This window comes from Lepidothrix coronata, unplaced genomic scaffold (assembly GCF_001604755.1).
Source record: "Lepidothrix coronata isolate B3197 unplaced genomic scaffold, Lepidothrix_coronata-1.0 Scaffold48, whole genome shotgun sequence".
In the NCBI taxonomy this organism is placed as follows: domain Eukaryota; kingdom Metazoa; phylum Chordata; class Aves; order Passeriformes; family Pipridae; genus Lepidothrix; species Lepidothrix coronata.
This window is the reverse complement of record NW_016690228.1, coordinates 4,105,026-4,132,557: the sequence shown is the minus strand read 5'-3', so window position 1 is coordinate 4,132,557 and position 27,532 is coordinate 4,105,026. Positions and strand designations below refer to the sequence as shown.

At 42.0% G+C, this 27,532-nt stretch overlaps 1 protein-coding gene across 6 annotated transcripts; it reads right to left on the bottom strand.

Annotated features, from left to right (window-relative positions):
* Window positions 1-2,537: 2,537 nt before the first annotated feature.
* Window positions 2,538-22,160, bottom strand: LOC108497493 (phosphatidylinositol 3,4,5-trisphosphate 3-phosphatase TPTE2-like). 6 transcript variants are annotated; one of them, XM_017815168.1, is made up of 19 exons: window positions 22,059-22,160; window positions 21,464-21,553; window positions 19,309-19,386; window positions 17,065-17,112; window positions 16,187-16,348; window positions 15,690-15,809; window positions 12,814-12,913; window positions 11,900-11,963; window positions 11,312-11,376; window positions 10,698-10,758; window positions 9,692-9,773; window positions 9,525-9,613; window positions 8,056-8,117; window positions 7,055-7,135; window positions 5,939-6,044; window positions 5,198-5,295; window positions 4,726-4,821; window positions 4,254-4,324; window positions 2,538-2,809 (listed from the first exon to the last, which is right to left on the bottom strand). In XM_017815168.1, exons 2-19 carry the CDS (start codon window positions 21,511-21,513, stop codon window positions 2,707-2,709), a joined length of 1,536 nt encoding a protein of 511 aa, XP_017670657.1. In that variant the 5' UTR covers window positions 21,514-21,553; window positions 22,059-22,160; the 3' UTR covers window positions 2,538-2,706. The 6 variants fall into 6 exon arrangements, with proteins under 6 accessions (XP_017670657.1, XP_017670656.1, XP_017670655.1 ...); XM_017815167.1 differs by having other exon boundaries at window positions 22,063-22,158; XM_017815166.1 differs by lacking the exon at window positions 22,059-22,160 and adding an exon at window positions 21,918-22,019.
* Window positions 22,161-27,532: the final 5,372 nt, after the last annotated feature.

Below are 27,532 nucleotides of genomic sequence, written 5' to 3'. Positions count from 1 at the left end.
TGAGTACCTGATGATTGTTTATGCAACACCATTTAACAAGCTTATCTAGCTGAGAAACAGAGATTGGAGTCAACATCACCACCTCTCTAGAATTAAAGGAAAAGACTTTTTACAACCAATGAATGTATAAAGCCCTCAAAACCAAAGGGAAAGTGGCAGCTAGAGCAAGGTGCTATGAAACAACTGCTAATTTTATATCTTCTACTATGGAAAATGAAGCCCATGGTTCAGCACTTGGCCTGTTGCTTCATTAGTACCAAAGACAGTTCTAGCATTAAGGTTCACCTCAACTTCTAAGTTTTTACATACCATGATATAGGCTATAAGGTTTCCATCAGAAGAATACCAGGAGTCAGCATAAGTCACAAATTCACATATGTAAGGGATGAGTATCCACTACCCTGAACCCAGTGAAGGTCAGTGCAACAGGGAATGCAGGACCTGTTGTTACCATCTCCTGAGCAGTGGTGCTTGGATAGCCCAAGAGAAATGTAGTATATCCCTTAAACAGCTATTTTGTTTCTCATTCTTGCTTACGCAATAGTTTTTACTTAACTGCATGTGCTTCAGCTAGAAAAATCTGACTTACTGTTACAGCCTTTGCTGCTGCTACCTGAGAAAACAGGCTTACTCCATAAGCAGGAAGAGGCGTCACCTTAATTGCCCTGCCAACTGCTAGAAAGGGCATCAGCTAGTAGAAAGGGCATCCTAGGACAGCAGTATCCAATTGCCTGAGCTAAGCCAAAATGAACTTGGTCATCAGCCACTTCTAGCTGTAATAAAAGGGCGTCCTCTTCCAGCTCCAAGCACATTCCTAGGGACACTGAGACCTTACATGCCTGCTTGCCCTGTTGCCCTCTAGTGCTGCAGCTGGGATCTCACAACTGCGTAACTGGGTATTTCTTCCTTTTCTCAAGCCAGAGATGCAGGAGTTGTATTAACCTTGCCAGCACCACTTAACCTTGAGGGGCAATTAACTCCAGAGCAACACCACAGATTGGGGAACAGCATTGCAGAAGTTGAACATGAGCCAGCACACCCTTGCAGCAAAGACTAGGCTGCTAGAGCTAGCTCTGGAGCCAGCAGGTAAGGCAGTTATGACAATCTGCTCATACCTCTCACATCAGTCAGAGCAGACACAATGCCACATCCAATTTCTTGTTCTCCAGTACAAGAAAGGCTGTGACAGACTACAGCAAGTTAAGCAGAGGGCAGTGAGAACAGATGGTGGAGAAAACAGTTTGTTCACCCATAATAAAAGGCTGAAGAGTCTACAGTTACCGCATTCATGGGAGGGGATAGAGCCAGGCTCTTTGCAGAGGCTTACAGGGCAGGACAAGATGCAACAGGTACAACTCAGAATCAGGGAAATTCCAACCAGGAACGAACAGTATTTACAAGATTAAGTACTGTGTGAAAAATGCTATCTGTGGAGATACATAGAACTAGACTAGATTGGGTGATCCAGCTCTATCTGGGCCTGTTTTACACAGGAGCTTGGACTACATGTACTTAAGTGACCCAGGCTCACTCTATCCTGCACCTAGGCCTGCAAACAAGTGATGGGACTCTGTTGGTCATTCAAAACAGGCTTTAGCCTCCACACTTGAAGTACAGTGCTGATAGAAGCAGCTTCCAAGAGCCCGGCTCCTAAGTCCTAGATAATTACACAATAGGAAAAGTTCAGTCCACACGAGTACTTCATACCACTATCCCCAAGTGAGCACATGGAAGGTATGTGACCTCTGCTTACCCCATTAACTGTAAAGCTACATCACTTCCCTTCCACTCTTGGTTCCTAACAATTTAAAGACTAAGGAAGCAACAGAATCAAGAAGCTAACACCTGAACATATTTCACGTTGAGGAAGATATAGTCTCCATAGAAAAGCTGCACTGCTGAGAACATTTGAAAGCAGAATAAGTCTCCTGGAAGTTGTGAATTACAGGTCTTAGTACAGCTCAAGAGGGGTCAGTGAGCATTTGCACTATTAGCTCAAATGGGCAGGTGCATAGATCAAACCCACCACATGCAGATATTAAGGCAAGCCTCACTAAGTGATCCCAGGCAGCTGTCATGCTCCTGAGCTGATGAGACACAAACTTAAGTCTTAGTGCATGTGGCCATTGCAGCCCTTTGTGGGGAGGTACAGCAGTAGAAAAGCAGCTGTGCAGTCTCCAACCCCCACAGGCAGCTCCCAGGACACACGTTGCTCAAACCCCTACACCAATGACTCCTGATGAAGAGCAGTTTAATACCAAGGCTTCTACTCAAGCAGCAGTAATCTGACATAGGAAGACTAATATTTCTCCCTCAAAATTCCCATATTCTACTGATCTGTGGAAAACCCTGGTGCTGAGGGAGATGTGTCAGATTTTTTCAGTCTCATGCAGATTGCTGGTCTTCACCCACCCTTGGGTTAATGATATTGCTTAAAGACCAGCAATTAGCTTAGATTACTAAAACAGGAATTACCTGTATGCAGAGATACCTAAACTCCTAAGGATGATGTGACAGTTAGCTGATACTAAATAACTCTTCAGAGTATTATTTTCCTGCACAACAGAACTTCATGTAACTTTATTTGAGAAGTTGTATCTACACAGATATACATTAAGTACATGAAAATTAGACTGCATCACTTTATACTGAAACAGCAAGACATTCTCCAGGAGTTTTACATGTTTCCCTTCTTTCAGATTTCCCTTATAAATCAATAAAGTTCACCTCCACAGCAAATGTCTCGCTATAGACTTTCCAAGTTTTAGACTTGTGAGGGTTATCCAGCTCATTCCTGGGAAGGTAAAGTCTGAAAGACAAAATTCGGTAGTATATCTTAACAACCTAAGACATGCTTTTCCATTCAGCCATCCACAGAAGTTTCAAGCTCAGCCCTGGAATATGAAATATAGCCCCAGATCTTGAATTGAAACACACATCAGCCATGCCTGCACAACAATTTGCATCTGAAATAGTCTGAGAAACAAAGTCAACCTGATGGGTTTTTGGGTTGGTTCTACATCCACCCCTCCCAGAGCCCCACAATGCAAGACTGTTAGAGTAAAATTAATGTTGCATTCAGTTCAAGGTCTCCCGATAGGTTGCGAGTGTCACTAATTTAGTAATTGATCTTCCTAAAGCTAAGGATTCAATTCAGTGCTCAACTTCATCGGGTACATTCTCCAATTTTAATGTTTACTAAATTCACATCTAGTTATCTTTTAAAAGCACTTGCACATCAGCTATAGCTGAATTAGAGATATAGAAATAGAAGTACTGCCTTAAGAGCTGTTTCACTTCTGATCAGACCTAGTTCACTTCAGGTCTACCAGAATTCTCTGGGCAGGAAGGGAGAAATGAAGGCCTGGTGGGGCATCCTCCCTAGTTCTGGAGTAAACAAAGCACTTCAGCAAAACTCTCAAAATGGCAATGTTTCAGGGCTGTCAGACAGTAGGCATACATTTCTCCTGGCACTGGCTTGGTCTGCACCTAGATAGCAAGGTGCATTGCTGGTTCAGCATATTAAGTTTACAATTACAAACAGACCAGAGGCTACCTCTCCTCATACTCTGACAGGATCAATTCAGTAAAAATTGTTTCCTTTCTATTCCAGTCATGGAGAACACAGTAATTTTATTTCTTATGTCAAGTTCACTGTTCCTCTGCCTAAATCTGTCAAAGCAGGTTAGACAGAAGATAAGGATCTCCTGTCTCGCATTTCTACATCACTCCCCAAGCAAGACAGACAAGTCCAACTTTCACTGGCTGGAGCTTTCCCAGGAGTTCTAGTCTCAGCAAGCAAAACCACAGTAATTTCTAACTTTATCAAAAACATGAGAAGCCATAAGAGAGCCTTTCTTTGGATCCCAAGCATCAGTACTTCCAAGTGTGTTCTTAATGTTTGCCTGCTAAGCTACTGAGTTCCAGTCTTTTAGGCAGCCGTACGATAGAGGACGGCAGATTTGAACAGTTCCCATTAGATTTTTGACTTAAAATTCATTAACAATGCTTAGAGCACTGAGGAAATAGTCCAGTGGCTTAAGATAAAAACCTCACATATGTTTAAAATACTTAGCACAGTGCAAGAAGCTGCCTGCTCATAAGTTACAGCTGAGGGTCAAAGACCAGTACCAACTTGGAAGTTAAGACAGCTGGCTCATCAAGCCTATCTCAGCTTTACTATGTTTATGAACTTTCAGCTCAGTTCAGAAACCAGAAGTTAAGATCTGGAGACAGTTACAATGATCATTTACCTGTTATTTTCAATAAAGGAAGTGTTGAACCAGAAGAAGAATGGGCAGTCATCATAGCCTTTTGGGAGATCCTAAACGCAAAGGATTAAGGACTTGTTAAGGATTAAGTGCCAGAATCAGTACACTTGAAGATTCCAATATCACACACAGATCACTATTTTCACTGCAATTATTTCAGTACTAGGTCACTCGATACAATGAGGTGAGAGCCTCATGTTAGAAGCAGGTACTCAACTAAGACGTCTTGATCACACTGCTGTATGAACAGCCAGATGGCTCCCCTGCTTGCCTAGGCTGAAGTAGCACCACTTGCTGCATCCCTCAGTGCACAGTGAGGCCACCCTACACAGCAGGAGTCACTGGGGAAAAACAGGTTCTGCCCCACACCACCCAACCAGCCAGGACCCAGCTGCAGTGTGCACTGCAGCCTCTCCCCAAACCCAAGTGAAGGTCTTCACACTGTTATACTTACAGAATCTGATTCAAATCTGACTTTCACATCACCACTTATAACAGGGCAGTCTTCCAAGCCAATGACTACAGAGTCACTTTCAGAATCAAAGAAGAGCTAGGTAACAGAATAAAGTTTGTTTTATGAGAAGTTACTGCAGAGAGACAAGGAACCAATTCATGACAATACCTAGCTATTCATTCACGGTATACAAACACAACAGCAGTGCTAGAATAATAGCCAACAGTTTAAGCTACTCAGGACAGAGTGAGCTATTTGTGTTTAAGTGACTCCTAGGGAAATCTTCACTATCTTACCACTACTTTTCCTAGGACTTAGCAAAGCTTAGCTTTTTCATCCTCTCAGAATTTACTTCATCCATTTAGTTAGATAGTTTTATGTCAAGTATTCAACTTCTGTACAAAGACACTTCTGACCTGTAAGTCAGCTTCCAGCTTCTGTGACTCAAATAACGAGACTTCACAGTACTCACCCTGCAGTTTTGTTGACTGGCACATACACATTCTAGTACAACCTGCTTCCTTGTTATTATCTGCACCTTCATATCAGTTCCATTGCCTTTCCCAACTCCTAGGAAGAAAGCATTGCATTATACTAGAGCACCCACATTAGCTGGAAACATAAAAATGGTCATGAAAACCAAGTGCAATCCCATTCAAAAGTGCCTTCTTTCCAGACTGCCTTGTCAAAGACTTTAGAGAACTCAAATGCTAAAGGTAAATCAGGATTCCGTGGTTGAAAATTGTATAGTGAAGTAGCAGTGAATCCCACTAGTGGAACAGGCTAATGTAGAGTCTAGTTTCACTGACTGAACAAGAACTGAAGTTTGAAGTCCTCTAAAACAATGAGGGATGAACTTCCAGCCTTTGATTAAGATTACCTGTACACATGTACAGAAACAGGCATGTATATAAAGCTGAGAAACATTAGTGGATCCAGTTCCACATGTGGAGTTAGTCAAACCTGAAAAGTGATTCTCTTTCCAAAACAGAGCAGGTTGTATGTGAGCCATCATTTGACCAGACACACAGAAAGCAAAACACAGAGCAACTGATTCCAAAATACTCTTCACTGTATTCTGTGTCATTTAAATTCTCAAATCCAAGTAAATCTACGTTCCTATCATGGGTTTAGCAGGAGAGACTAGATATCAGCTGCCTGTAATAGGAAACAATTATCAGATAGAGGAATGCCCAAATTCAAGAGTTCTTACCATGTATAGTGTGGATTTTGAGGTTTTTTATTTTGAGTTGTCTCTCTGGTGGGAGTTTCAAGTTATACTTGTTTTTCAGGATCTCATAATACCCAACATACCTACTCTGTAACACAAAAAAACCAGACACATTATGCAGTTCCTGTACCCAACACAGATTAATTCTAGGCAGAAGTAGGATTTAAATGTCTTCCACTCTAAGTTTTTAGCTCTCCAAAGCCCAAAAATAAGAAAGCCATTTGTTATCCTTCCCCTCCCCAGTTCAAACAATCCTCTAGACAAATTTAACACCTACATTTTTAATCAGCATTTAAATTTCACGTTTTGAGAAATTCTGTACTTTTTAGTTCAGCAAGAAGTGAGGAGCTTTTATATTGTAGTTTTAAGAGGCTGAATGTTTAAACATACAAGATACTTCCATTTTACTGAAGTACATTCTGAAGGACAGTTGTACTTCTATCTTATACCATCAACTAAAGTACCTCTGTCACCAGATTTACTTCACACCCCTCCATCACACAGTACAGTGAATTAATATGAGCAAAGCCCCATGGTCTGAGATAAAAAACCTGTGTGGTATTTCCCAGTGAATACAGTCTGTAGAGAATGCATTCCTCCACCCAGCCACATCTGTGCCATGGCCCCATCACAGGCTAGGCTGCAGGCTTCTGTGCATCCTTGATAAACAGCCCAATTGTCTTACAGTGTCATGCTCCTGTGAGGGTGCCCAGACATGTTGTGGAGTCTCCATCTGTGCAGATATTCTAGACCTGACCAGACACATCCATAGGCAACCTTTTCCAGCTCACCCTGCTTGAACAGTGGGGTTGCACTGAAAGCTTTTCTAATCTCAAGAATTCTGTTATCTTAGATACTATACTTCAGATTTGATGTTATTAGGAAGAGAAAGGCATAAGGGGAGAGGGAAAGATGCAATGCAACTCTATCAGTTGTTAGCCTTCCAACTCTTATAGAAAGAGTAAAGAAAGAGTACAGAAAGTTAAGGAAGTAGTAGAAACCTACAACTCTGAAAGAAGGCAGTGGATGTGGGGCAGCACAAGCACTCATAAGGTTAGTATTGGTTTGGCTACTGTTACTGAACCTGCTCAAGCTTACCTGGGATGGAGTTTCAACTCCTTGAAACTTAGTACTTGTGCTTCTATCAGTTCTTCTCTCCCCAAAGTAGTCCAAGCTTTCCTACACAAGAAAAAAATTTCAAGGGTTAAGATATCCATCCCACCACTATTCCCCTTCCTGAAAAGTGGATTTTAAACTAGAACTACACTACTCAAGGCCAATATGGGAATGCAAGTGAAAATATGCAATAGTTGTTTTGGTACCTTCTAAAGGAGACTTTTAACTAGAATAAGAAAGTACTAATTCGGAAGTCAGATACATTAAATCTGTAACCCATGAAAGAGTGAGGGAGAGCAATGACTTCCAAGCAATTTCTTTAGAACCCTCTATATTTCTCAAGTGGTCTGTGGCAGACAAAGCCAAACATTAGTTCAGATCTTCACAAACCAGACTCTGAGGAAAACAAGCGATTAAATAAATACAGTCTGCCCAGACTCCCTTGAGTGACCTGGGCCTTCTGCATCCCAAGTCTCCAGGCTGATATACCAGACCTGGTATACTAAAGCAGCATAAGCACCTGTCCTGGCTGCGGCTTGCTGATCTTTCTGCCTTTCCCCAGAAGGGCTTTCTGCTGGCTGTCAAGACAAGTTAAGTCTTGACGCCTCACACTACTTGGAGGGAGACTGGGGAAAAAATTGTTTAAGACCACTTAAAAACAGTGACACTATCATTAGTAGAGTTTGTTCAGAAGTCACCTACAGTTTACATTGTTGCTCAAGGCCCTAGGTCTATTATGCCTCCAATAAAAGTGCTTCAAGTTGGTATCCTGTTAAATGCTACTTTCCCAGTTCTTGCTGATCAAGAATAGACTGCATCAGAATTTACACAGTAGCAAGATTTGCAAGAACTTTTATTAAAACAGATTTTTCACTGAATCTTTTTTTTAGTATAGAATTTTCTGCAGACTATTACTGCATTTCACCAATTCAGTAGATTCTAAGGAGCATTTTGTACAGTAAACAAAAATAAACAGCTTTTACCTTTGCACTTTCAAACTGGTCACTGTCTATTAGCCAGGTACAGACCATTGTTCCAGTCCTGCCTGTATTACAAGTATGAGACAAGTTAAATTACAGCAGTTCAAAAGTATTTGGGATTTGTGAAGGTGAAGTCATCTCCTGTGATCTCATCTATTTCAAGAGTTGTGACAGTCAAGTAGCTGTATTTCAGAGAATAACGAGTTAAAGACAAGATGCTACAGTTTGTTAACTTGTTCCTTGAAAGCAGTCCCTACATTTCTTTGTAATATTACTAGAGACACTAAGGATACTGGTCAGTATCTGCATTCTCCATTCAGCAGGGGATAGAGGATAGCACTCTACTAAATAAGGCTATAAACTAGCATTTCCCAATGCTAGAAGTCTCAGAGTTGTTTCTCTGCCCCAACTATTTTCCCACAACCATACTAAGAAGCCATCAAGTCTGCTAGCATGAAAATCTTGTATAGTTTCAGTTTTTAATTTAAAATCTCAGAGGTCAAGTCACGCTCCCTACATTTGTTCTTCAAGCTGTAGCTTCAACATTCAGTTTTGCAAAACCTTTTAAAACAGAGCTTCACCTTGGGGCAACTTTTTTTAATGTTAAGGAACTACCTGTTCCTTAACAAGTATTTGCTTAACAGATAGTAATAGCAGGTGCTTGGCATGTGTTTGCAGGGAAGTTTGGCTTACTTGCAGTTATTTATGCATTTCAACAGCTCCCACACTACTACTGGTTGCAGATAGCACCTGCAGGTTAGCTCATATAAGGTAGCTTTGACTATCTTTTTTCCATAAGACTTCATCACCTAATACAGTGTGCATCTTAAGATCCAGTAGCACCCAGAACATTCTAGGGGGGTAAGGTTATGGAGGAGATCATCTTGAGTGCCATCACATAACATATACAGGACAACCAGGGGATCAGGCCCAGCCAGCATGGGTTTATGAAGGGCAGGTCCTGCTTGACCAATATGATCACCTTCTATGAGAAGATGACCTGCTTAATAGATGAAGGAAAGACTGTAGATGTTACCTACTTGGATGTTAGTAAAGCCTTTGACACCATTTCCCACTGCATTCTCCTGCAGAAACTGGCTGCTCATGGCTCAGACAAATACACTCTTCAATGGGTGAAAAACTGGCTGGATAATCAGGCCCAGGGAGTGGTGGTGAACAGAGTTACATCCAGTGGTGGCCGGTCACCACTGGTGTCTGCAGGCCTCAGTACTGGGGCCAGTTCTGTTTAATATCTTACCAATGACCTGGAAAAGGGGATTGAGTGCATCCTATGGGTTCTGTAATACTAAACACAGTATTATACTGTTGCTAGTCAGTGTCTGCAGAATTTGTTAAGTTACACTGTAACCCCATCTCACAGTATGGTTTAGGACCATACTTACATCAAAGAAGCTATAATAACAATGAAGTGCAATTTGTAGCATACACAGACTACACATGAGAAATTCTACCTTTGCCTCCTTTACAATGAATTGCTATGATGTTCTTTTCATCTTGACTCATCCATTCACGAACACTGCCAGTGAATTTCAGCATGTCCCTAAACAAGAGGAAAATTAGTGCATCAACGTAAACACCTACACAGAACTATTGCAATGTAGTTCTTGACAAGACTCACTGTAGTGCTGGGACATTGTGGTCATCAATAAATATCCTTTCCACCCTGTAGTGAAAGTACTTGGGGTCATAGCCTTTCTCACCTACAAGAAAAGAACTGAAGTTATGCCAGGAAGGGGAAGAGGATTGCAACAAAGAAAGTGGCTTGTGACACACAACCGCTGGTTTGAGCATATACTAATTTCTAAAGGACAGTTGTGTAAATAGAAAGATCAAAATGAAAAAAACCTGTGAGGTAATTTGGCTACAGCCATGATTGTTTAGCTTCTAGTTTAACACTTCTCACTTAAATTTTATCTCCAGGTGCAGAGGGTCATTGCTTTCCAGAGAGATTACTTGGGATCTGAAAGTTAGTGTTCTGATGTAGTGTCAGGGTCAAACACAGCAACAACCTGCAGGCAAAGTGGTAAAAAGCCACTAACACCGCATCCCCCATCTGACCTCCCCTATCCATCTCTCTGCTGGCCAGAGGACAGTTTTACTTTTTAATGACTTCAAGTATCACTGCTTCTAGAACATACTTTGCTTCCACCTCTGACACATTGCTATGAAGCAGGAACCTCAAAATAGTTGTTTATGAAGAATTTTTTTTAGCCACTTCTAAACAGAATAGCTTTTAACTAGTCTCCACCTCGTTCTTCTAAGTCTTCATTAGAAGATTCTCCAACATTACCTCAAGTTTTAGCCCAGGTTTAGTTTTCAACTTTTATTTTTAATAAGAACTTTGGAACACTGAAGCAATTTTTCAGCATGAACAAGGAAGTCAAAACTGCAAGACATCCAGTATCTCCTTTGCAAGCTTCAGTACAATATTAGATTAGCTTTTATTAGATCCAGCTTTGGTACAGTCAATAGCCACATTCAAGACAGAATGTAGTCAGAGACAGATATGCACTTTTTGATTGGATATACGTTTTTTGAGATCTGCTATTGGCAGCAGAATACCTTGAAGAGATGCATTTCTCTTTACCAATATTTCAATGTAGTCAGCAGCTAAACATACTTACTGCAGAGATTGTAGACTTTATAGTGGTCTGGATGTTTGGTGTCCAAGAATCTTGCAACTTCCTAAGCAATAATAATATAAGAGTTCAGAGTAGTTAGTGCTCCACTCCTTATTTCCACTGACACCTCAACCCCCCACATGGGATCAGCAACTGCATTCATGAACAGCCCCTGGACTGTTCAAAGCAAGCCTTTCCAACTCAGGTTCTTGTCTGGAACAAAAGTATTACTGCAACTATCTTCCTTACCCTATATATGTTTCTACAAAATCAGGCAGCGTCTCTGAAAAGGACATTATGCAGATCTTTTAAACAACTTTTAGCTGAATAGATCTTATCACTATTACTAGCCTGGGACAGAACTGCCTTAATTCTCCAAAGCATTCCCAAGGAATGGGAGCATCAGAATACCAATGTGTCCACACTGAGATACATCCCACTAGGCTTAGCTGAGGCACTACAACACAAACAGCACAGTGGAGACCATCAGTCAGTCATTCCAACCATCCACGCCAGCAGAACTAGGACTGACAGGATCTAGCCCACATGTAAATTAGAGGGAACCTACAAAAGAAACGAGTTTCAGAAAGACTGAACTTGGTAGATGAGATTTTTACCTTTATGGGGTTCCTGTAGAAAGACTGCTTCCCAGAAGATGGAAATGACATCGCAATGATTCGATCTGTGGAGAAGACAGCAATCAGCAGCAACAGCAGAAAGCTCCCCTACACGTAAGAACTAAGTGATTGAGCAACATCCTTGTAAAATGTCTTATTCCTACCCTAATTATAAGAACAACCTACCCATTTCTGAGAGGCTTTCCTCTACATTTAGCATAACTAGAGCAAGACAAATAGTGCTTCCCAAAGCATCAGACACCATTAACGTCAGCCTGCACAGAATCAGAAGCAAAAATACTTTAAGTCAATAGTTTCTCAGCTCTGATTCCCTAGGCCTCAGGAGATTTTCTGTCATTACATACAACATGTACAACTCTCTTCCAGAGGGCTAAGTCTTGAGAACAGTGCCAGAGTCATGAATCCGTATTTCAAAATCCCACAAAAAAGGAGTAGGCCTGGTTTGACTTCATACATAAGTTTCCTTAGTCTAAAACATTGGCTGTATGTCACATCAAACTCTCATTAAGTGAAGAACAAGGCTTAGCAGGATTAACGTGCTGCAAAGTGACATTTGTTTATACAAACCAGTAATATAAGTGAGATCCAGATCAAAGCCATCTTTCATATAACGCCTTTTGTTTTCAGAGACCTGACAAAAAAAAAAAAAAAAAAAAAGAGACTTAGTCTGCCACAGGAATGCCAAAGATCACCGAATATTGCCAGTTACCAGGAAAAATCAGCCATCGACTAGACTCAGAAGTTAAGCCTGAGCAGGAGAACCTCATTTTGCTATAGCGAAGTGTGCAGCATCAGCTGAGAGTAACATAGCTTTTAGGTAGAAGCTCTGGACAGAGTTTTTACCCTGAAGTATCAAAGTTTATTCTAGTAAAAAGAACACTGCAAATTCTTCACAGACTGCAGCATGCATCTGTCTTTGTTATTTGAGTGTTTGGAGGCTGAAGGAAGAAAGAATAAAGGTAAGGGCAGCATAACTAAAATGGGTTATTGCTGAGCAATAGGATATTCTTGAAGCTTAAAGTACCACTTTAATGTCCCTGATGAAAATAAGAGGTATTTACAGTGGACAGGACTTCAACAGTAAGGTTGTTTTGTTTTCACCCAAAATAAAGCATCAGAAGCATTCAAACTCCTACCTTCCCCCACAAGAGGGGAAACAGTCTACGTACCACACAAGCTAGAAATTGCCAGTTGAGACACATGGTGGTGGTGGTGTTGCAATCATTTTGATATGTCAGCCTTCCAGGTCAATTTTCTGCTTACTTGAGCAAAGTTAAGAATTACTAGCTCTGCTGAAGTCGGAGACAAAGCTCGGGTAGCCTGTCAGGGAAACTGAACAGATGTGCTGCTTGGGCAATACTATCAATAGCAGAGCAATAGGCTGTGGCCAGTCTTGCTATTTACCATCGATGGGTGCCTGGAGAAAGAGCTAGAGTTGGAAACAGTAGTGATAGCCTAGATATATTAAGAGGTAAACTTACCATTCTCCTGGTCACCACTTCAAGTTGCTTCTTTTGTGAAGCCAGGCGAAATATTCTTATCAAGATGACAATTCTCAGAACTCGGAGGAAAGTAACCATTCTAGATGCCAGATTCACCATGAAAGGAAATGAAGAGAAATAAACTTAGAGGCAAAGGATAAAGCTATTTAAAAGCTGTTTCAGAGACAGTTTAAAGCTGTGTTTCATATATTGAATTAGGACTCCTCAGGCTGATTTTGGAGAAAGTACTATGCTTGAAGAATACCATGGTTCTATTGTTAAGGGCTTCAGGGGGTACATGTTCTGAACAGCTAACAGAACTAGGAAATCCCCTACTTGCTAAAACAGACTTCTGCAGGCACCTCTGGCCAGCAAGCAACTAATTCCATTAACATTACTTATCATAACAAAATTCTTGTTCCTCGAAGCTTATTCTCAACTCTACATTTAAGTGTATGCAGCCACCTGAAAAATTACTGAAAAGAGCAGCTAGACAGTCTATGTACATCATGACTTGATTAAGAAATCTGAGAAAAGATCATATATCCTGTGTTTAATCATTCAGCAACTTAAACACTTCGTTTGGTTTGAGGAACTTTGAACTGCTGTTGAACTTTGAAGCAGGCAAGATGCTTAGGTGAGTGGTTCTACCAAAACAACTGAACGGGGCAGTTGCTTTCCCACACCCCTAGGGACTAGGGCAAACTAACATTAATTTCATTCCTTAAGGAGGTATGTGAGCAAATACCCTTAAGCAGCACAGACACATATTTTAGGTTTTGATACACTTGTAAGAATCCTGGTGAATACCAACAGTAAGGGAGACAAACCTCGAGCTGAAGACACAGTCTGCTCTACACTGATGTGGAGCTTTAAGTCAGCAAGACCAGGTTGTCCTGACACCTGAAGGAAAGTTTCAGGTTTTCCCCTGAGCATCTTCCTAACTCAGCATCACCCTCCTCTGTTGAAAACAGAATTTCCTTGGAGCTAGCAGCAAATTACATGAACTAACACTGGGGTGAAAGCTCCACAGTCCCTCTCCCCAGTCTGAACCACAACTCTAAGAAGCAACTCTTCAAGACAAAAGCAGTTTGCATTCTGCCCTTCAGGAAGTCAGCCAGCTAGCAATTAGATCCCAGACTGATACCCAGCTTTCATTCCTCAATGTCCTTTTATAGGTTATACTTAAAGGAAAGAGTTAACTCATCCCAAAACACACTCAGCTAGACCAGATTAGAAATAGAAACCATACTTCTCTGTCAGGGCATGTTATCTCTATGGACTGTCACTGAAGTGTCACTTGTCACATATTAGTTCTCACCCATATAAAAGCTGCTCAAATTCTAATTATTCTAAAATGTATCAGATGCTTTAAGACTGCTGTTTGCTTCTTGAGGAAGGGCTATGAGGAAAGAAGAGTTATAAACCCCACTTAGGCTACTGGGAATTAGCTGGATTATGTAGACACTACTGGAGTGTTAAGTGGGAAGACTACCTCATCTCCAAATTTGGGATTTGGTCAAATTTGAGGTATCATCTAGTAGTAATATTTTGGTCAGAACAGGATTTAAGAACCTTTAATAAGAGAAGCCTTATAGAGAGCCTTAAGAATTGAACAGGTGAGACGGTAGGCCTCAGCTGAGTGTCTTCTGAGAGCATCAGCGTGAACTCCTCTTTATACGGTCAAAAGGCTATTCTAAATTCCCAACAACTTTAGCAAGTCAGAATACAAGGAACTTGCACACACCAATCTATAACCAGATGGGGCAGTGCAGGATCAGGCCTACTACTACCACAGCCTAGTAAAGATAGCAATGCACATTACCCTGTCAAAGTGCTCTTTCTCCTACCTCTAACTGGATGCTGCCATAAGATGAAAGCTGCTTTAGAAAAATGTGGTCATAGAAATGGGAATTAATCATTAAAAACTCAGATGAATGTTTAAGACAACCTAGAAGGAAAAAGGCTTTATGACTGAGGTTGCAAAAGCTATTCTTTGACAGTTTTACTTTTGAAACCTGAGGTTAGCCAGCATTTGAAGAGACAACTAGTACTTACAGATGTTTGTCCAACACTGGATTCTTCAATAACTAAACTTTGAGTTGGTTTCTTCTGGAATAATGTTCCCCCCCTTATGTCAATTAGTCAGCTGAATATGGGGGGTGTTTGATTTTTTTTTTTTTTTTTTTTTAAAAAAGAGCTCAACTTCTTTCCCTGGCTGATGCAAGCAAGTTTCACTAAATCCAACTTTGTGCAAATAAACTAATCTTAAAGCTGTAGTTCTGTCTCCGTCAGGAATGGATTCCTCTCACAGGTTATCTGATTCAAGCTACAGAAATCAGAAGGAAATAAGACTTGAATTAGCTTATCCACATAAACAGCATGTTTTCTCTCCCTATATGGCTGAAAAATCCAACATGTTACCGTAAGGATTTTCGGAAAGTAAAGTGAAGGAAACCAGACAGTTTGGCAACTCTTTCTATTTCAAGACCCATTAGATGGAGATCCTCCCTCAGTTGTCTGTTTCATTTCCTATTATAATCCAACTTTTCTTTCTGGCCTTCAGACCCTCTCTATCAGGGCTGCTGAACACCTTTCCCCAAAAATTACTTGAGTCAGAGCATTTTATGGCCTCACTACTCACTTTTAGTTACCCCATCTGATATGTTCATATCACCTCTGCCTATGAGACAGAGACAGCTGACAGCATAACTGTGGACCAAAGTTACATGTGTCTATCCTTCATTAGTACCATGAAATACTATCAGTCATATTTGTGATCTAGTATGCATGTCTAGCTTAGAGGTGCCCAAGAAAATTATTAGAAGATTATCAAGAAAAGAGCTCACACTTACCAGCTACCATACCATTCTTACCTTGGTATCTGATCTGCTGCAGCAAGGTCTGAGAAGGAGTACATCATATTAATTAACAGAGTGCCCACCACTATGAATGCATCCAAAATATTCAGCTTGGACAAGAAATAGTTCCTGAAGCTGAAACCAAGGAGAGTTTTAGACAGGTGTCCAAAGACTGAAATACATCTTCAGGAAGAGAATCATCTATACAGAGCTACTGCTAGAGAGAAGCTCTCCTGAACTAGTTCTTAGCACTAAGCACTGAAATTTCACTAAAAGTAATCTTACACCTGATTTACATATGTAAGATACGGCAAAGCTGATGTAGTTTCCAATCACTCACTTATACCAAAAGCACTTACAGATTATTCTATAGAAGGGTAACGGCCAATATACACAGCCAAGAAAAGATTTCGCTATTGTCTTTGACCAGAAAATTTGCCTACAAGGCATCCATGTTCATAGCTCTAGCCTGAGGATTTGCCATTCTGACTTAATTTCTGCCCATGTCTTACCCTTCAACAAACACCCTCAGAAGAACATCGATGAGAAAGAAGAGTGCTATTGCCAGGGAAACACCTTCAAGAATCTCTCTAACACCCTTCTTTTTCTCACTGATAGCCAGATCCACAATAACGATTGTAATGTCCACAATGATAAGTACTACTCCAAATACTCTGCAAAGAGAAAAATACAAGTCAACTTGAGAGGTAGGAATGAATTGCTGACGTTTATCAACTCAATAGCACAATCTCAGAATTTTTCTTAAGCTGTTCCAGCAAGAGTTTGTCCTCTTACATAGGTTGAGGCCTGCTTAATTAGCAGCTAAAGGATTCCAATTGCATTTTTAAATGACCTGCACAGAAAGCATCATCCATGTGGAACTCTACATTTACCTCAGACACAGCTGTACTTATTACCTTATAATTCTGCAGCTACCTAGAAATAGTACAAACTCGAACGCTTTAAGGCACACAAATGTCAGTGCTTTCATCTTACTCAATTTCCTTCCCACTTGTGACTTAATGCAGTCCCTTAAAAATAACTGTCTTTAATAGCTTACCTTGTTCCAGCACACAGACTGTATACAGCTGACCAACTGTTTGCTCAAAGGCTGCCAGCCTAGAATAAGGTGTTACAGGCATTCTATCCCAGTCAATGGCATTTACAGTTCTGACTTTCAGCTCTCCTTGGAGAATTAAGTCATATCTGCTTAAGACTTATTTTTCAAACCCAGTACTTGTCTCAAGTCACCCTTTCTGGGGGTGACAGGGCATTCAGTACTTTTCAGAAAAGCAGGCTGGAGTTACTGTTGTAACTCTCCAAGTTCTTACACCAGAAATGAGGACTATTTTTACCTTGCCCATATATCATTACAAGCATGAGCTTTTACCTGAATCCAAATGACATCACAAACGGGGAAATTCTTCTCCTAATTGCACTGAAAGACAAGAGAACTGACATCAAGACAAGTGACATTTTGCTACAGGTATTAGCCACAAGAGCACTGTTATACCCTTTTGTTCACGTTCTTTTGGTTTTAGTATTCTGTACAGTAGTGGTTTCTTTAAGAGAAGATTATTCAGTTGCAATCACGAAGCGTATAGGTTAAGAGAGTACTTGATAACAATGCTTTCACCACTTGCTAGAAAGAGTATTAATCAGTTTACAGACCCTAGAAGCACAGCAGTATGCACTTATCTGTAACATTATACAGTGTCACAATTCCAGTGACACTAGAATTCTGGCTTAATAAGCTATAAGAAGTGGGCTTATAAAATAACTATTGGTCAAGAGGAAAACTGGAGGCTAAACATCTCTTAAGGGATCTTTTTTGATACATTAGGTCATTATATCAGATCATTTTTTTCCTAGGTCCAGAAAAAGCTGCATTTGTTAATAGCTCCCGTGCTCTTGGAACAGAGGAATACAAATCCCACTTCTACCTTTAAAAGGAAATATCAGTTTGGCTTTCAGGTTGAAAACCCAAGTGCCTTTTAAGTAAGTTTCTGAAGTCAAATTCTTCCAGTTGTGAGAGTTATCTTCAATTACAGCTCCCATTTTCAGTTACAGTAGATTTTGTTGCCTCTTTGGTTTGCTTTAAGCCCTCTGGTCTAGAGACAGGCCTTTATGTAACTCTCTCATTGACGTGAAGTCTCTTCAGGTTACACTGAGAATTAAGGTAGAAATTCTTGGTGCAGAACCTGGACACCCCCAGTTCTGAGAGTTCAGAAAACAGATTGCCAGTCTGCTAAGTAATCTCAAGATTACTTAACTACTGTAAGCACCAAGTCTTGTCTTAGACACTTAAAAGAAAACACCTTTTCCAAGCATATTATTAATAGTAGGACTTACCATAAGTACTAGCATACTGACAAAAAGTACTGGTAGATTTCTTTTGCACTTTTACAAGAAGGTTTTGTCTGCTCAATAATGCACATTGCACCCCAGTGATCCTGTCTAAGATACTTGTTTCCTCTAGAATAACTTCAGCATTGCATTTCACTCGGTACATCTCAATAACTCAGTTTAAGACACAGCTAGATACCTTTGAAGTTCTGAGGCAGCATCTTGCTGGGGTTACTGAATTCACCCACACTCTTCATTATTACATTCTTATTTTAAATTAAGGTGCAAGGTCTAAGCAGCAAACATCTACATCCTCAAGCAGGAAGGCAATACTTGGTTGTAGTAGCCACTTTTCTTACAGAAGTCAAGGATGTTATAATATATCTTGTCCTAGAAGCATCTTAGCATATAGAAGGTTTTCCTTGCATTTATGAATGTCAAATATCTAAGGAAATGCTGCCATAATTACACTAACTGTTTGTTGGTCTACGTCTTTGTCCAGTCAACTCAGAATGCAACTGAAGTAGGTACAACAAGACTCCAGCTTCCACAGTCTATGGACAAGTTCCTCTACTAGGTACACTACAGACTGAAATATATATATATACATACAACTCCAATTTTGCCTGCCAACATGTTTAACCCATTGAAGAAAACATGGCAAATTTGCTTACATATTTACCTTAAAGCTTTTGTGAAATACATTAGTAAATGTCAACTCCCAAAATCTAGAAAAACATGTCACATAGAATAAGTAAGATAACAGGTTTAGTCTTGCTGTTCTTGAGCTGCAGGAACAGAGAAACAAGTCCATTGACTTGTAACTGACTTGACAAAGTTTGCTATAACATGGTGATATGAGCTAAACACTGTTAGAAAATTACTTCAAGAACAGAGTTAACTATGAGAAAGTTTAGAAAATTTAGTCTTGATGAGGGCCATGAGGCTTATTGTTTATTCCAGATACTCATTCACCTCATTTTCTCACCAGCACTTATTCTTCTGTGCTCCCACAAATTCATTCCTTTGCAAAAATTTAATCAATGCAGTTTGGACTACCCATTCTCCATAATATGACAAGTTTGGGTTCTTGGGTTGGGCTTTCATCTCCACGGTCATAAAGAAGCTTCCTCAACTTACTTGTCTTAACTACGTACTAGAATGAATATCAATATCAAGCATTTTACTGGGCTTATCTTTACTTCAGCAAGGCATCTGCCTTCTTATTTTGGCTCTGCAGATTCCACTTTTGCAGGTAAACAAGTAATTTAGTATATCATTAGCTTACTTGGAACAGCTGTCAGGTTCGTTATCCTCATCACGACCATCATCAATCTTTACTGTGGGCTCTTCTACTGTTGGAGAGCTGGTAAAGGAATAACACAAGTCACACAGTGATACAGACATCAGCTGTATATAGCTCAATATATAGCTATATAGCTGTATATAGCTTAATATATCGCTACTGTTTGTTGTTCCAGAAAAAGAGAATTAACTGTCACCTGGGCAGTGAGCAACAGCCTGAGTCAGAGTATAGGCCTAGTACCAGGGGAAGAAAGACTTTCCCCATATTGACACAGCAGAATCCTTTGGCTTGTAGTGACCTATTTCCCATTAGCAATCCATCTCTCAAAAGTTTTCCCTTTTTCCCCCCAGAAGAGACAGATGTGTTCAGCAGTAGGATAAAGGGCTTTAAAGCAGGGCATTCAAGAGCCCACTAAGGACTTAACAGTCCGGGCTCTAGAAGTGCCGGAAATGTACATATGAAAAATGGCTTCAGAGAGTCCAAGTGACACTAATGCTATTACAGTAAACTTCTTGTTCAGAGAATGAATGTTTTCACCAGGAAAAGCCATAGCACAAAGATGTTTTTGTACAGAGCAGGATACCAAACCGGAAACTGGAAGACGAGAGTAGCAGCTGAGCTAGTGCTAGAACAGCATATTTTCAGGGTAGTGGCTGCTTGCCATAACTTCCTTAAAAGGGTCTCTTTAGATCAAGGTTTTGGTTTTTGAAGGCCACATGACAACTTCAGAGAAAAAACGTAACATCCAAATCCAGAAGTTTGTATTTCAGCCTTTTCCACAGAAATACTGTGGTGCATAATAGGACAGACACAGTGTTTGCTGAGGCTCTGCCTCTGGCATCATTGCTTCTTGGGCAGGAACAGCTACACACACATATTCAATACTGATATTTCCACACTGTTCTGAGGCAGCCTAGCATATCTGAAGCATCAGTGTGGATTCAAGTATTCTTCATCCTCTGCTGCCTCTGCAGTCTGGGCTAACCACCTTTCAAGTAGGAAGTTTAATGATGCTTTTCCTGCAGTTTCAGCAGCCAGCACTGGTGTTTTGCCACCTGCACTCAGTATAACCCTCAATAGAGGAATGATTCTACCATAACTATTTCAGTATTTATGCCTTATTTTTTAGCTCCAGTATCTCCAGACACCAGTGTCCTCATTTTGCTCCTAGAGCTGAAGCAAAGTTCTAGTGATGTGTAGCTGTTCAGGATTGCTTCCCAGCTATTCTTATGGAATATCCACTTGGGCATTTACACTTATTGAAGAGCAGAAATGCTTCACTTATTAAAGCACGTTACTGCTGTTGCTACAGCAATTTTGCCGCAGGTCACTTGCTTATACTTGTGGACACATGAAATGCACTAAATGCCACCTTCTTATCCTCTACTGTGAATAAAATAAGCCACAATAAGAATGAGAAACAGAAGTGTTTTGAGTTAGGAAGACAATCTTTCCCACAACAACAAAATAAAAGCCAAGGCCAAGTACAGTGTTTCCATTGTGCTCTCACACAAGAATTCAGTTCTAGATAATGCTTTCCTCAGAGGGAGTTTGTTTTGCTGATCATTCTACATCTACTTCTCCAAGCCAGAAAAAGCTCTCTGCCACAAGCTACTACAGTTAGACCGTGACTACTGGGGCAGGAGAGAAGAAAAGGAGGACATAGTAGAAATTATTTTCTTCACACACATACTCTCTCTATAGAGCATAAGCTTTTCTGACTGCTCACAGGTAAAGGCAACTTCAGACTTTTAAAGAGAGCAGAGCAAGAGCATCTTGCTCTACAAGAAATCTTGAGAATCTCTGGTAAGTCTCTTGACAGACTGGATGCTAAAAAAGAGCAGACTTTACTGCCATGAGCTTATTATATCAAGGGTGGATATTCATTAGCCACTTATTAACTACTTACAAGAAGTCAATCACAGCAGCATATTTTTCTCAAAGGTATCCTTCCTCTCAGACAACAGCATTGGCAAGGGGGGGGGGAAGATAAAAAGGCTATATGAACTTCAAACACTGCATCATTATTCCCTTTGTTATATTTGAAGCACTAAGAAACTAGAGACAGGGGACCACACATTGAATATTGGCATATTCAATCCCAAACCCCCACACTGGCACAGTTCATTTCACTCACCCGGATGCTTCTGTCGGCTCTGCCCCTTGTTCATACCTCACAGCTGTCATTTTGCCTGTTGTTGCCCCACTGGTCTTAAAAGAACAACACCTAGTTAGAGAAGCCTCACACTTGCGTAACTAGCAGTGAGGCTTCAGTCTAATTTCCAATTATTTCCTCCCTACAGTTGACAAAGCTCAACCTTTAACTACAAGAGTAGAGTCAGTGCACTCAGCACTGTGGTGAAGGTTTCCTGACCATACGAAATACGCCACAATGATAACAGCATCTTTACCTCACGACTAAACATTTCCCCCAGCTTCAAGCTCTGAGCCCCAGCTAGCACCTCTGGGATGGCTGCAGGCCCAGGCTGCTCCAGCAAGCGCAGGCTGAACCCGAGGAGCGGGTCCAGGAGCTCCCTCCCTGCTCAGACAAACCCCTCCGGAGCTCTGTCCCCCTACCGCCCCCACTTCACCTCAGCGCGGCCGCCGGGCTCAAAGTCGAGCCCGGACACCCGCCCCCGGCGCCCCGCGGACTCAGCGGAAAGTTGCGTTAAGCTTCCTGAGGGCTGTACCCCGGCCCTCCCGCCTCCCGGCCGGGCCGCCACCCCGCTCACCCACCGAGCCGAGGCCGAGCCGCGGAGCACGAGCACGCCCCGGGCTCCCCGGGCCGCGGGTAAATGTCCCGGCGGCGCCGCTCGGCTGCACCTGGGCCGGACCGGGCGGGCCCACCTGCTGCCATGGCAACGGCCCCGCCGCCACCGCCCCCGCTCCGCCCGCGCAGCGCTCGCCGGTGGGCAGCGGGGCCCTCCAGGGGGTCCCCCCTCGGGGGGCGTTCGCGGGCGACACCAACTTGGGTGGGAGCGTTGGTCTGGTGGGAGGCACGAAGGCTCTGCAGAGGGATCTGGACAGGCCGGGTCGATGGGCCGAGGCCAGTTGTATGAGGTTCAACAGGAACGCTACAGGTTGGGGGAAGAGTGGCTGGAAAGCAGCCCAGCAGAAAAGGACCTGTGGGTGCTGGTCGACGGCGGCCAAACATGAGCCAGCAGTGTGCCCAGGTGGCCAAGGAGACCAGTGGCATCCTGGCCTGTATCAGCAATAGTATGGCCAGCAGGATTGTGATTGTCACACTGTACCCGCACTGGTGAGATCACACCTGGAGTACTGTGTCCAGTTCTGGGACCCTCAATTCAGGAAGGACATTGAGGTGCTGGAGCATGTCCAGAGAAGGGCAACAAGGCTGGTGAAGGGTCTGGAGTGCAAGTACTGTGAGGAGCGGCTGAGGGAGCTGGGGTGTTTAGCCAGGAGAAAAGAAGGCTGAGGGGGGACTTTATCGCTCTCTACAACTACCTGAAAGGAGGTTGTAGCCAGGTGGGGGGGCTCTTCTCCCAGGTAACTAGTGACAGGACTTGAGGACCTAGCCTTAAGCTATGCGAGGGGAGGTTCAGGTTGGACATTAGGAGGAATTTCTTCAGAGAAAGTGTGATTAAAGAGTGGAATGGGCTGCCCAGGGAGGTGGTAGAGTCACCATGCCTTGAGGTGTTTAAGGAAAGACTGATCGTGGCACTTAGTGCCATGGTATAGTTGACATGGTGGTGTTAGGTCTTAAGTTGAACTCGATGATCTCAGAGGTCTTTTCCAACCTAATTGATTCTGTATGATTCTGTGTGGGGCCATGCTGCCCCTGGCCACCAAACTCCGTCCAGCCCGCTCCAGCAGAGCCATCCTCCATCTTCTGAGCCCTGGCCACTTGAGTTTTGTAAACTTTGCTGCTGTGGTTTGATGCCTCTTAATGCCTTTCCCGCGTCACGGCAGCTTTGTGGGGCTGCGCTCAGCATAGGGCTGGCTGAGGTCTGGGAGGGGCTGTGGGCCAGTCAGGCCCCCACAGCCTGTGGCACCACTTGTTCCCATCCAGTGCAGATGCATCACACTGAGCACTTGGGGTTTTCACACAGCATCAAGCACTTACGTTTTTGCAGAATCAGAGCCTCCAGAATGCAGCGTGTTACCCTGTGTTCTGCAGAGGCTTCACGCCTACCTCATCGCTTCCAACAGCCAAGTGACAAGCAGTCCATGATCATCCCACAGTACAACAGTGTCCTGCTACTGAGGCCAGGGCTGCACTGGAGAGGCCTTCTGCAGGATGGTCGGCAGCAGAGGGAGCTCAAAGCGAGCTTTTGGGGCCTGCTCCCATGGCTTCTGGGGCTTAGTCAGCAGAGATGCAGTTAACTGATGCAGGAGATTTTCGGGATGCTCCCAAAAGAAGTAAAATCTTTAAGATGAATGATGAGAATAGGAAGCCTTTCTGGGCAGCAGACTAAATAGAAATTTTCCCTTCTAAATCTGTATATATATATAAATGTATGGGTAAATAGCTAGTACAGACAGTGGCAGCAAATAATAGAAACATAGAATCATGGAATATCCTGAATTGCCAGCAACCCACAAGGATCATTGAAGTTCCACTCCTGACCCTGCACAGGACACCCCAAGAATCACACCATGTGCCTGAGAGCCTTGTCCAAATACTTCTCACAGAACAACCTGTAACAACCAGTCAAAGGAGGGGCTGGAGGTGGGAGGCTTCCAGTTTGGCAACCAGACTGAATGCCAGGGCCTTCAGCTTTCTAAAGGTTGCAGATGCACTTTAAAAGGAAAACCAGTTTTTCACATTTTTAACCATTGCCAGTGATACTGATTGTCACTAACTACTCCTTTCAATGTCACTAATCTTACAGCATTAGTGATGCTGTAGAAAATTTGCCAGCTCTCATGTGTCATCATGAGTTTCCTGGTGGTTGATCTCTTTTCTTAAAGCTCCAACTTCTGAAGTCAGATGACTAAAATAAAAGCACCACCTTTTTATTAATAAAATTATACTTCTAGCTCTCAGTTGGTGGAGAAAAGCATAGGAACAAGATATAAGATTCATAAAGCAAGAAGTAAAAAGGAAGCATTGAAGCTATTCTGGTTTTTAAATTCAAGACTTTTAAATAATTTTCATTATATTTTGCTGGTTAACTCATGATACTGATATTTCATAACCCTTTTGAATCCATTTCTGATCCTCTGATAATTATTCGTCAGTGTAAAATAGCAGAATTTTCAAAAAAATGCAGAAAAGATTGAAATGTTCAGTAAATAATCCAGTTACATAGTGGGTAAAGAGTAGGATTAAGTATGCCTTTCTCAGAGCACTGATGACATACTTTACATTCCAAAAATAACAGAGAGGGTGGTAAACAGAATCTCTTAACTTGACAGATTTTAACATTGGTAGGTATGGCTCTTCTGTATCTGATACTTTTAAGAGAGAATGACAAGAAAAATAATTATAATTTTATTAAGTCTTGGAATAGCTGAAGTATAAAGATAGGTGGGTACGAAATCAATTCTCTGCCAATATTAAAAGCAGGTATATCAGATAACCTGATGGTGATAGATTATCAGCTTGGCTTTGCTCCCAGGAGAAACGAGAACAGAGTAGGCAGAGAGGTTTGATTAATAAAATATTAAAGAAGTTTAGTAGTAGTAGTAATAATAATAATAATTGTAGTTGTTGTTGTTATTGTTATTACTGCAAATCAACATGGGATTAAGGAAAGTAATTGTGTCAAACATATTTCTAAAACAAGATGGCAAGTTTTACTGCTAAAATAAAAGTATTTTGTTGCTTCTGTAAGCAACCAGCTGGCTAGAAAATGACTTTGATTTAAAAAGTAGAAGAATATAAACTCGATTTGGTTCACATTAGTGTAAACCAGGCACACTAGTCTTAAAATAACTGAAAAAGGAACCATCTTTAAGCAATTCTTTTCCTAAGAGGGACTGGGTGTTGCCTTACACTGTTTAATGTATTGTTTTGTTTTAAACCATGGCCCAGATATAATCCTGAGTGATGAAGTTTGCAGCTGACACAAAGGTTGGAACAGTGGTTGGATGGATAGATTAAGAACAACTGCCTAGCACTGAGTAAATTGTAATTTACATCCACTGTCCATCTCAGAACAAAAGACCTCAGGATGATGTTTTTCATCTCTCAGTACCTGAAGGACCATGCAACATCTTTTCAAAAAATCCTTAGTCTACTTACAGTCCCACTAATTCGCTGCAAGGCACCTGCCACCTGCATGGCATATGTGTGTGCATGTTGAAAAGCTGGCAAGCATTTCTGGACTAACTTCCCATGTGTTGCAAATCACAGTCATACTGACTGCAGGGAGTAACACCGTGCAGGTCAGACTTGGAGCATCAGTGACTATGATGAAGACAGGTAACACTGAAAAGTCCTGGAGCAAATAGTAGGGATTAGCGAGTGACATGTAGCACGTAAGTCTGTGACAAAAGGAATAGCAAGATCCTTGGGTCCACAAACAGGAAAGTTTTTTGTTTGGAAATATTGCTTGTACTTTTTACATAGCCCTTAATGTGGATGACTGTAATGCTTTTATGTCAAGCTGAAGATGAAGCACCACACAGCTGCTCACTCAATCTTCCCTCTCTCCGCCCGCCCCACCCCAGTGGAATGGGGAGGAGAATCCAAGTAAAACTTGTATGTTGAGATAAGAGCAGTTTAGTAATTTATTATAAAGTAAAATGAAATAATAATGGTAAATAATGATAATAAACAGGGAAAAAAACCCAAGTGATGCACAGTGCAATTGCTCACCACCCACTTCCCAAGTCTATATTGGCCACCATTCCAGGTAATTTCCCCCAGTTTTTATACTGGGCATTACATTCTGTGGTGTGGAATATCCCTTTGGTCAGTTCAGGTCACCTGTCTGAGATATGCTCCCTCACAGTTTCTTTTGTGTACCTCTTCACTGGCAGAGCATGAGACAAGAAAAAAAAGTCCTTGACTTCGGATAAACACAACTTAGCAAAAATCCAAAACATCAGTGTATTATTGACACCATACTCATTCCAAATCAAAAACACAGCACTGTAACAGCTACTGAGAAGGAATTAACTCTGCCCTAGCTGAAATCAGGACAGTGACTTAATCAAAGTCAATCAAGGCTGGATCTGAAAAAAGATCTAGGTGCCCCAGAAGGTGTGTAAGCAGACTTAGACCATCAACATTTAGATTTAGAAAGGTATTTGTTCAGCAACTGCCTAACCCTTGAGGCAACTGCATTGACTTGGCACCTCTCTGTTGGGCTGCAGTGATCACCCCAGAACCTGCAGTTCTGTTCCTGTGCATGTCCTGGCCACATATCCCTGCTGCTTGCTCCTGCCTAGGCTGGATCAGGCTCCCAAATCCAGGCAGAGGATTGCAGTCCCTGGAGTCCTCTCAACATGCCCGTTGAGACCACCTCCACCACACACTGTCATACACCACCCACAAATTTTCTCACTTCGATGTACACGTTCTACATCAAACAGCCCTGAATGAAATCACTCCAGGAGCAGGACTTGTTCCTCCCCATGCCAGCCAAGTGCCCTACTCACTAGTGTAATGCGCTTGTGCTGTGGTTCTCAGCCTTGGCTAGGAAAAGCTCCATGCAACCCCTCACTCCATGACCCTACTGGCTTTCTCCTGCAGCTGAAGTAGATAACAGGGGTTTGGGTTCCCAGACAGGAGCAGGCACGCAGCTTGCATATACCTAGACCTAGCCTTCAGCAGGGAAAAAGACATTTGGCAGCAGAGGGCTCTTCCCCTTCTCAGAATAAGGCCTCATGAGATTAAAAGGCTGCAGGATGAGACTTGGCACATTTAGACTCAGGGCAAAAAAAGAATAATAATTAACAGTGCAAATAATTAAGCAATTGGAGAAGCATGCTAAGGTTTGTGGCTGGTTCTTCAGCATTTAGGATGTCTCTTTCTCAAAGAAGTGTTCTAGTTCAAATGGCAGGGAATTAGGTCAGGGGAGTTCTCTGACCTGAGGTAGGTAGAAGATCATGCAGATAATCTACATATTCCCTCTGGTCTTGTGACTAATTCCCTTTGGTACAGCTATTCCCGATGTGAGATTGCAGGGACCTGTGCTTGCCCTCAGGAACTTACAAACTAATTCATCATCATGGCTAGGCTTCGCGAACGAAGATTTGGGAAGGCTCCATCCACATTTGCTACAGGCACGCTGGT

Coding starts and splice junctions, on each gene's coding strand:
- LOC108497493 (XM_017815163.1), bottom strand. Junction 8,118..9,524: donor TCATTGTAAAGGAGGCAAAG/GTAGAATTTCTC, acceptor CTTGTAATACAG/GCAGGACTGGAACAATGGTC. Junction 5,296..5,938: donor CAAAATCCACACTATACATG/GTAAGAACTCTT, acceptor CTTTCTTCCTAG/GAGTTGGGAAAGGCAATGGA.